This window comes from Citrus sinensis, chromosome 3, assembly GCF_022201045.2.
Source record: "Citrus sinensis cultivar Valencia sweet orange chromosome 3, DVS_A1.0, whole genome shotgun sequence".
NCBI lineage: Eukaryota > Viridiplantae > Streptophyta > Magnoliopsida > Sapindales > Rutaceae > Citrus > Citrus sinensis.
In genome coordinates this window covers 43756750-43767137 of record NC_068558.1, presented here as the reverse complement: position 1 = coordinate 43767137, position 10388 = coordinate 43756750, and the positions used below count along the sequence as shown (strand labels likewise).

The 10388-nt window shown below is 35.0% G+C and overlaps 1 protein-coding gene across 6 annotated transcripts; it reads right to left on the bottom strand.

Moving 5' to 3' along the window:
- Window positions 1-220: 220 nt before the first annotated feature.
- On the bottom strand, window positions 221-7587 carry LOC102627082 (methylcrotonoyl-CoA carboxylase subunit alpha, mitochondrial). 6 transcript variants are annotated; one of them, XM_025098840.2, is made up of 16 exons: window positions 7188-7581; window positions 5670-5791; window positions 5428-5575; window positions 4979-5116; window positions 4650-4745; window positions 4508-4567; window positions 4180-4272; window positions 3987-4098; window positions 3613-3717; window positions 3179-3318; window positions 2490-2721; window positions 2229-2395; window positions 1979-2095; window positions 1395-1637; window positions 1215-1311; window positions 221-508 (listed from the first exon to the last, which is right to left on the bottom strand). In XM_025098840.2, exons 1-16 carry the CDS (start codon window positions 7527-7529, stop codon window positions 504-506), a joined length of 2217 nt encoding a protein of 738 aa, XP_024954608.2. In that variant the 5' UTR covers window positions 7530-7581; the 3' UTR covers window positions 221-503. The 6 variants fall into 6 exon arrangements, 5 of the variants coding, with proteins under 5 accessions (XP_024954608.2, XP_024954604.2, XP_024954605.2 ...); XM_025098836.2 differs by lacking the exon at window positions 221-508 and adding an exon at window positions 531-809 and having other exon boundaries at window positions 7188-7584; XM_025098837.2 differs by lacking the exon at window positions 221-508 and adding an exon at window positions 531-809 and having other exon boundaries at window positions 3179-3315; window positions 7188-7582.
- Window positions 7588-10388: the final 2801 nt, after the last annotated feature.

Genomic DNA, 10388 nt, shown 5'->3' with positions numbered 1-10388 from the left:
CGAAAAAAGTCCAATGTACATTTATTTATTGACGAGATTTTAAACCAACAAATAGGTTGACCTGCTAAAACCCCGCTTTTCTCTTGAACCATTCCTGATTGCAAAATATATAAATGACAGGCACGCATTTTCACTTTCATTACTTATGACCCATAATCAATTGAGTTTTTGACTAACAAAAATTAAAAAAGAAAAAAGAAAGAAAGAAGATTTACAGTGCTTGAGAAAGAACTGAAAAGACTATTATTACCAGATGGAATGTAATTTACAAAGAGTTTTTGTTTACATCTTTCAACTTTGATGATACTAACATTTTCTTCAATGATGTTATTAATATGTACTTAGCAGCTTATCTGAATTTTGTCCGTTAACAACAGATGTAGTTTCAGTTGGTCAAATCCTTTATTCATTGATACATGCTGCGTGATTCTCGAGCAAGATTCTGTAATGGAAAGGAACTCCACAATAGATCCTATACATCCTGGCCGAGCATATGATCCACTTCAACCTGCGTTCAGTGATACAGTGTATAACTAACAACTTTGCTTTGACCATTATAAATTCACGTAATCAAAGATATTGTTTTAAGAATCACAAATAAGAATGAATAATTACTCCATAAACATCATAATTCGTAAGCAGCACTATTACAATATCTTATGGACTAGCTATACGTTATACAGGTCACCACAAAGGTAGCATCTCCCCTGCTTCAATGATTTAATCCACAAGCATATTACGGTTGTTCTGTCAATGATTTCCTGGGCTAGCAAACAAGGTGCTATTCCAAATGCTGTTTGAGTGCAATCCTGTCATTGTCTAAAACTAAGAGTTTGCATGTAATCCAGTGATTTTTACATCAGATTTTTTCCCCCCCCCTATAATACAAGTTAATGATTGGTATTCTGATGATTAGAGTCGGAGGCTTTTAGAGCAGATCCACCCACCGTGTGCATTCTCTTGAAATTTAATTCTTGTACCATTAAGTCATGAACAAGCAAAAGCGACAGACTCTAAACTTGAATTCACTACAGAAGGCAAAAGAACAAACTACCAATGAGTGTATGAGGTTGTCCTGAACAAACTGCACAACAAAACCATGCACTGCTAACTGTATATGCACGGCTAACGTTGATGAGGCAACAAGTGATACCAATGGTTGCATTAAAGCTAAATCCTTAGCTCAAAATAAGTTAAAAATAGAAATGACTGACCTTGAAGCCTAAAGAGAACACTACCATCCGAAACCTGTTGTCCAGCTGTCACTTGAAGCCCATGGACTACCCCAGTAGTTGGTGCCTTCACTACATGCTATAGAAATTATATAAGATGAATTGTATCAGGGATTTTGGGTAACAGGAGAGAAATATACAAAATTGTAGGAAAAAGACAACCTCCATCTTCATTGCTTCCAAGACTAAAATAGGTTGTCCTTCCTCCACCTTTGTCCCATCATTCGCAAGAACCTTGACCACTAAACCAGCCATGGGAGACAACACAGATCCTGGAGGACCAGTTGCAGTCTCAAAACTGGTTTTATGTTGAGTTTCGTCTTCATCAGGCAACTCGAGCCCCAACTTTTGTTTAAAATGATGGTGATGCAATCCATGCCATGCATGAATGTGCTTTATCCGACCCTGCCAACCCATATTAGAAGGTATCAATTCAATACTACAATGAGACAGGCCTAAAACTGAAAATATGTAAGTGATTATGACGATTTTCCGCTCTCACTCTCTACAATGCCATATCAGTACTCCTTTGCAACAGGTAGGGCCAGATAAGGTGAGGGCATGATACATATAACTCAGGTTAGTAGGTATACAGTTTCACTACAAATTACAAAAGCACAATTTAAAAACTACCTTAATTGGATGTACCAAAGTTCTGTTTGGACAAGCATCAAGAAACTAGATCCACCAAAGTATGCTATAAATCAATCAACAAACCATCAAATACACTTGAAGAATGCATTTACCTTGTTATAAACAGCTAAATGGACATCCATGCTAACAACATCAAATTCAACTCTAAACTTATGCTCGCCTAGATATGTTGCTTTGACTTCTGAAATATACGAACCATCTTCTCCCATCTGCATATGCATAGACAAAATTACTTGGATTACGTAAAGAAGCAATTCTAGTTTGTGGTAATGAAAAGAAGAAAAAGAGAGAGATAAAGGAACCCTTAAACATGACCAACGATGCAAATAAAGGAGGAATCACCTCAATCAGATAGTTCCCATCTGCCTGATAAGTTACTGTAAGTGTCAAAAGCTTCGAGCCACTGTCATCATGCTCATTCTCCCACTCAAACTCCATAATGCGCCGTGCATGATGATGGACTCTGAAAGGAGGATCAGTATACCAGATGGAGAGTAAGCAGTGATTCCCTGGAAACATTGCAAAATGAAGATACTAAGACACTCTTATCCTTAACGAACAGCTAACATAGATCTGAACATAAGAATGGGACCTCCAACTTACCAGGAGGACTTTCCTTTAAAGTAGATTTTTCCTTCTCAAAAATACATGCAGCTACCAAGGTTGCACTTAGTCTTGCAGCACTATTCATTTCTGCTGATACGGACTGACTAGGTTTAACAAATAGTTCATCTTTATGCTGCTCAATAAAATGGGTTTCCACATCCCCACTTTCAAATGCCCGATGTTTAGCAAGTTTTTGGAGAAAATTAATATTAGTTGGCACACCCGCAACCTGACAATAAATGACTGTCAATGATCAACCCTAACAAACATCTTAAAGGTAAAATATAAAATTATGACTCATGAATAAGTTGGCTGTCTATGATTATACACCCGGAAGCATAATGAAAAGTTAAATAAAATATATAGATTTTTCACCAGCATCGGACTACCAATTTTAAAACATGCAGAACCACCTGCCAATCTGAACCATCATTATTTTCAATTTAATCAACTACACATTTTACTTGTACAAACAAACATTAGAAGACTTCCATATTTAGAACCATTCCAAATTGATCCACGGCAGTCAAGGTATCTGGTGAGAGATTCATCAAATGAACTATAGCAAAAACTCAACCTGAGCTGAGTTCTCAAATGGGAAATTCTCATGGCTAATAAAATGACCTCTCACTAATAAAATGACCTCTCACACTGCAGTTGAAAACATAATTTTACAGAGGACGTACCTCAAAATTAGACAGGCAATTCTTCAGTTTGACTAGTGCTGCAGCACGGTTTTCGCCCCATACCACAAGTTTTGCAATCATTGGATCATAGTGCATGCTAACGGTGTCTCCTTGTTCAACTCCAGTCTCAACCCGAACTGCTAAAGGCAAAATCAACATAAGAAAAATGACAGAAGCGGCAGTTTGCTTGAATCAGCAAAAATGGAGATCTGAGAAATTGGATGTTACAACAATTATCTCATCTCACATGCTATTTTCCACTGCAATAAAGGCTGAAAAATTGGCCTAAGGGTGTGAATTGGTAAACACCTAGAACACCAAATCTACCAAACAATGACCCAGCAAGAATCAACTTGGCTGGCACAGTTTGTCAATAACGAGGATGAGGTATTTGTTTCTGTATATAAGTGACTTTGTACTTTATGAAACTCCACCTTTGGAAGAGACTGGAACAGGATGATAATGATGGAGAACTCCGGTCGCTGGAAGAAATCCTTTAGGAACGTTTTCAGCATATATTCGGGCTTCAAAAGCGTGACCTGTCAAAATAATAAATGATAAGAAAAATTACTGTCAAAAGAGTGGCTCATTATGCAAGGAAGAAAAAAAGGAATTCCTCAGAAACAAACCCCAAAATCAGAGTTCCAGAAGCTTAAATGTAGTTACTTTGGATATGTATTACTGAGGAATTAGAATTTAAACATGTCAAATTATATTTCAGAATTTCCCTGCAATTTGGAGGTTAAAACAGGGCATGCTGGCGGTAGTAAGTCGTATTCTATGACTCTTTAGCATAGGAGAGGTTCACCTAATAAGGGCACCTCTGATTGACTCAGGGGAAGAGGTTCTCCATTTGCAACACGAATTTGCCACTCTACAAGATCTTGATCGACAATCATCTCAGTCACAGGATGTTCAACCTACAATAAAACATGCATTATCTAAACAAGTACTTTGTCAAGCTTGTGGATAAAAGATAACAAGAAAAGAAGAGTGGTGACCTGAAGACGGGTGTTCATTTCCATAAAATAAAATTGATCTGATACTGTGTCAACGATGAACTCTACAGTGCCAGCATTGTGATAACTAACTGCCTTTAAATTAAGAAAGGAAAAGGTATTAGTATTATCACCTGAACGAGATAAGATAGATATCATCCACAGCATGGAAATAAGCATGCCAATAATTATTACTCGATCCTCCTAAGAGTGATCCACTGTTTTAATATATAAATGGTATCCATCATCATTTGGTTACATAGTTATATAGTTAGCAAATTGAGCATATTTATCACATTGATCAACAGATTGAATTGGAAAATGATGTCACCTTGGCTGCAGATACAGCAGCTTGGCCCAAGAGGGCACGGAAGTCATGAGTCACATTTGGCTGCATAAATGGAGTTTCAATTAGAACTTTTGTGGATAAACAAGGAAAAAACTGAGGCTAAAACATAGAAAGTGATGATTACAGCTGGAGCTTCTTCAATTATCTTCTGGTGTCTTCTCTGCACACTGCAATCTCTTTCATACAAATGCAGCACCTTGCCATACTTATCCCCAAAAATCTACAACAATGCACACAAAATCTAATAATGCAATAAGAAAACCTAACAGGCAATCAACTTCATCATGATTGCAGCTTATTTTTTCCTAAAAGAATTGAACCATAAAGTTATCCAAGTTAAGTAAAATTGTGTGAAGCTTAATTCTGCACAAATAAGAATAAAACATCATAAAATCTCATTGCTTATTATAATCAGAACGGCAACATTTGTAGAAACAGAAACCAAACAAATACCTGGACTTCTATGTGTCTTGGTTGAGTAATATATTTCTCTAACAAAATTGTGTTTATGCCAAACGAAGCAGCAGCCTCACGTTGTGCTCCCAAGAAAGAGTCAACAAAATCATTTGGACTTTGCACAATTCTCATCCCCTAAAATCTGCAAACAGTGAGAACCTCATCTGATAGAACTTTAATATGCTACATAATAAAAATAGGTCTATTTTGTCCATGAACAAGCTTTAATAACGTTTTCTTAATATACTTCCAATAGTTTCACCTTTTGAATTGTCGATGGGGAGGTATATATCAAAATAAATAACAATATGCATTCAAATAAAAAATTGCATCAATAGAACAACCAAAAAAGTTTAAAGGTATAAGACCAGGATCATGCAATAATGCTGATTTAGCATTAACCATGTAACAATCACCATTAAACAAGCACATTAATTATAACACACCTTTCCTCCACCTCCATGAGTTGGCTTTATTAATATAGGATACCCAATTTTAGCTGCTTCTGATTTCATAAGATCAATATCTTGTTCATTGCCATGGTACCCAGGAACAAGTGGAACCCCTGCGGCACCCATTATTCTCTTTGATGCACTAGTATATGAATAATTGAATATTACATCAGTCAATTAAATAATCAAATAAATGACCAAAATAATTCATAAAAAAATGACGTTCTAACATGCACCTCTTGTCGCCCATGTCCCGGATAGCAGACACTGGAGGGCCAATAAACGTAAGACCATTATCTCCACAAAGTTGAGCAAAATCCGCACTTTCAGATAAGAAACCATAACCAGGGTGGATAGCCTATTTATAAAAACAAGATATTCCCTCTGAAAGGCATGTCCCAGAATTGATAAACAAATTATTTGGCTAATCACAATAGAAGCACCAAAGAACTAGCACAATCATAACAATCACAGCTATTCAATTCACAAGTTTTTAAATTACTCAAGGACTAGAAAAACAAGTAAGCATCCATTTGAGAGTGCTCTCAGGTAAAGTGCGTCAAATGCTTTCGTATCCAAGAAAAAGCTTTCTAGAAAAGAATAAATCAAGTGCTTCTCCAATAAGCATTTGGTGGTGCAAAATTTTGCCCCAATTGTCAAATAAAAAAATTCTCCATGGAATGGTCTTTCTCTGATTGGACTAGGAATCGGATGGATTTCTTTTGTTTGATCCCCAATTACATTTTCAGTTTGATCCCCAAATGGTTGTCTGTTCCTTGGACTAGGAATAGGATAGGATCTTGTCCTTTGGGTGGGATCCTTAAGCATTTCTCCTCCTAGGATAATTTTATCCTCATCCTCGGGAGTCTTTCTTCTCACGAAAAAATCCATTCTCGGGTGCTTTTAGTTCCTCTTCCTCAGCAATTTCCTTCCTTTGGAGCCTTTATCCTTATGACTATTTATTATTGGGGCAATTTTTATCCTTAGGCTTCCCTTGTCTTGGTAGAGTTTAAAAAATTTGGATCCAATGCTAAAATAAGTTGTGCTCACTTTTTTATAATCTTCAATCACGCGTGCATTTATAACAAATATACTATTAATATTTAATTACTTATATTTTCTCATTCAATAACTACCAACTACATCTTTCTAATAGGTCAAAACAAAGATCAATTCATCACTGAATCCAAATCCAAGTTTAAAACCCTTAATTAAGCTTTGGACTTTTGAAACTACAATTTGAAACTTATTTTCTACTATTGCCTTCTTTTATCCCTAATTAACACATATCTTGGCAGGCACCTCAGATTTTTCCCTTCCGTTTTGTATAGCATTCAATGGCAAAATCATCCCAATTGAACCCGAGAAAAAAGAATCCATCTTATTCCTAATCCAGGGAAAGGACCAATTGTAGATCAAAGAAGAGGAAATCATCCTATTCCTAGTCTAACAAAACCAATTGTGGATTGTGGATCAACAAAAATGAGTCCATTTATTCCTAGTCCAGTCCAAGAAGAGAAAAAGCATCTACTTAGAATTTTCTACCGACAGTAAAGGCAGAATTTTACACTAAAAACACTCCAGTCACTTTAACAATCCCCAAGACTGCTATCCATCTATTTCAGCCAGACACTATAAGCACATTTGACAGTTTCAGAAGCACTTCGAATAATTAATAATTAAAAAATGCAACACTTATCTCATTTACTGAATAAATCGTCAAAAGATAAGTAGAGAGAGATAGGGCTGAGAACCTGAGCACCAGTTCGAATCGCGGCGTCAACAATGGACGAGCCATTAAGATAACTCAACCGAGCCGGAGGTGGGCCGATGCGAATAGCTTCGTCAGCGGATTTCACGTGAAGCGAGTCTCTGTCGGCGTCGCTGTATACGGCTACGGTTCGAATCCCCAATCGCTTAGCGGTTCTCATAATTCTGCAAGCAATCTCTCCTCTGTTGGCTATTAAAATCTTCTCTATCCGCTGTTGCTTATCATCGGATTTGCAACCAGATTTCGATACGCTGAATAGTCGTGATTGAAGAATAAACGACGTGTCGTTTGGTTTTCGACGGAGAGTTGATGCCATTAACGACATTGTTCTATGGCTTGTCTGAGCTCGTAGAGTGAGGAGCAAGGATAAGGAAATGCTGATAAGAAATTAAGTCGTCATGGGGGTATTTTGGTAAAGTGATAGCAGAGTTCGAAGTTTGACTAATGGATTTGCATCTGAGGTGGTGCTTACGTATCAAACTCTTCCTGTGTGTCGATATTTGGGCCTCGGTGAGGTGGGATTAGCTTTGTTGTGAAGTGGGTTTTATAAAAAAAATTGAGCTGCCAACAGGCCTTCAGAACTCTATTTTCATATTTATATCTCTCTCTTTCATGAGAATTATTTTAAAAAATTAACAATAGAATTTTTAATTAATTTCACTATCATATATAATTAATTAATTAAATTATAAACATACTTTTAAAAAAAATCTTATTATTAGATAGCTTATTTCTTCATTGACTCAAATTTATTTTGATTTTATCCCAAAAAAAATCAATTATATAAAGACAGCTAAGTTTAATTAAATTCATAATAATCCTTTTATGTAATTTTCTCTAGCTATACAGTTATGGTTACAAAAATGAGATTTTATAAGGATATTAAAGGAGTGTAAAAAGCATTACTCTTTATGAAAAGCATTTTTGATGCCCTGAAAGCTGATGTGGCAATGTTTCCTAATCATTTTGTGCAATTATATAGATGACATTATTAAGTTACATAATAGTATAACTTGCATCAGCCTAAAAGTTATACTAAATAAACCAAGGGTAGTTTAGTTGTCGAATATTTTGGGTTCTTGGGTATACAATTCTTGAGTTTATATGAATTATAATATTATGTATCTTGGCCACACCCTTAAAGGAATCGGTATATGATTATTGCTTTCAAAGTTAGATTATAAATGAAAAATATGAATGAGAAAACAAAAGAGACAGAGTGATGAAGACATGGGTGAGAAAAAAATTTGTTCAATGTGTGTAATTTGCATAATTATTGTGAGTTGGATTGGGTTGGTAAAATTTTACTAACTCGTTAGGTTGGTTTACTACAACATGCATAGTCCAATGCACATTTATGTGGGTTGATTGTCAACCGGCTTTCAGGCCAAAAAGAACGCATTTTAAGTCTCATAAATTCAAATTTCATTATTTTCTTTTAAAATTTAAATAATAATAGTAATAAATTATTTATTTTAAATGTGTGAATTATCATTTTTCTAACTAGTTTACACAAAATTTTTTAAAAATAAAACAATGTGATTATTGGGAATTTGAACCAAGACTCTAAAACTATCAAATAACAATCTTACCATTAAACTACTAGTCTTTTATTATATGAAAAATGTGTTCAATTTTTTTTTTTTAACTCTTTTAGAAGGGTTTGGAATACATTTAAAAAAAAAAAAAAATCAATGGCCTTGGCTGGGTTTGCCCATGCTTTTTATGAAAAGCATTTTTCATGGCCCGAAAGCTGATTTGGCAATGTTTCCTATCATTTTGTGCAATTATATAGATAACATTATTAAGTTAAATAATAGTATAAACTTACATCAACCTAAGAGTTGTACCAAACAAGTCAAGTGTAATTTAGTTATCAAATGTTTTGGGTTATTGGGTACAATTCTTGAGTTGATATGAATTATAATATTATGTATCTTAGTCACACCCTTAAAGGGATCAGTATATGATTATTGCTTTCAGGGTCAGATTATGAATGAGAAAACAAAAGAGACAAAGTGATGAAGATATGGGTGAACAAAAATCTATTCAATCCGTGTAATTTGCATAATTATTGTGAGTTGGATTGGGTTGGTAAAATTTTACTAACTCATTGGGTTGGTTTATTATAACATGCATAATCTAATTCACACTTATGTGGCTTGATTGTTAACTAGATTTATCTCCACTCATGCTAGAAAGAAAGAGTAGAGCTTCTTAAAACCCTTTTTTAACTTAAGAAACCCCACTTTTCAATTTTATACCTCTTTTTGTTATAAAAATACAAAAAAGAACATAAAATTACAATAGAATTTCAATTAAATTTTATTGTCATTTAGAATAAATTTTGTAAATATTTTTTATTATAAAATTATTATTATTATTAGATAATTTATTTTTTCATTGTTTCAAAATTATTTTGATTTTATCAATAAGATTTATTATATGAAATATTAAGATTAGGACAAGAATAGTTAGGATCCACGACTTGTAAAGACTAAATTCGTACATGTCTTTTTATGTAAATTTCAGTAACAATAAAACTATGATTACAAAAGTGGGAGTAATATAGGGATATCAGAGGGGTGTGAAAAGCATTTCTCACGAAGAAATGATGAAGGCAAGGCTTTACCCAACAGCCCATTAAGAGATAGCAACCAAGAAGAAGGGGGAAAAAAAGGAAAAAGGTGTGAACGGCACGTGGAAGGTGGCAGGTCAGAAGTGGCACAGTTGGGTTGTCCTTCACATATTGTTCAGGCTTTAGCTAACAACATAATGGCAATTCGCCAATTTATCAGATTCAAGCTTTTAGGAGTCTTCTCTTCCAAACAAAAAAAAAAAAAAAAGCTTTTAGGAGTCTTCTCACATCAATGTGCTATCTGCTGGCTACACCAACTAATCCCAACTGAACAATCTTTTTACTTATTGCATTCAGTATTTAACCGTGCCGCTGCTATTAGGACACATTATTAGGGCCCATTAGTGCTTCTCTTTCGCTGCTTTCAATGTTATACAAGTGGGAACAGCCGAACAGATGCTAAGGAATTGCTAGCGTGGTCCTGTGACTCCTGGTTGGTTGACTTGGTGAGCGAGGTCTACTTTTGTCTTAATGGAATTCCTCAGAAGCTCCAGGAACAATCTACACATGCTTATCTTCCTTTTTTCCACTACCTTATAAGTGTAC

Coding starts and splice junctions, on each gene's coding strand:
- LOC102627082 (XM_025098836.2), bottom strand. CDS start 7,529: ATGTCGTTAATGGCATCAACTCTCCGTCGAAAACCAAACGACACGTCG. Junction 4,273..4,507: donor CTGCTGTATCTGCAGCCAAG/GTGACATCATTT, acceptor CTTAATTTAAAG/GCAGTTAGTTATCACAATGC. Junction 2,096..2,228: donor ATGGGAACTATCTGATTGAG/GTGATTCCTCCT, acceptor ATGCATATGCAG/ATGGGAGAAGATGGTTCGTA.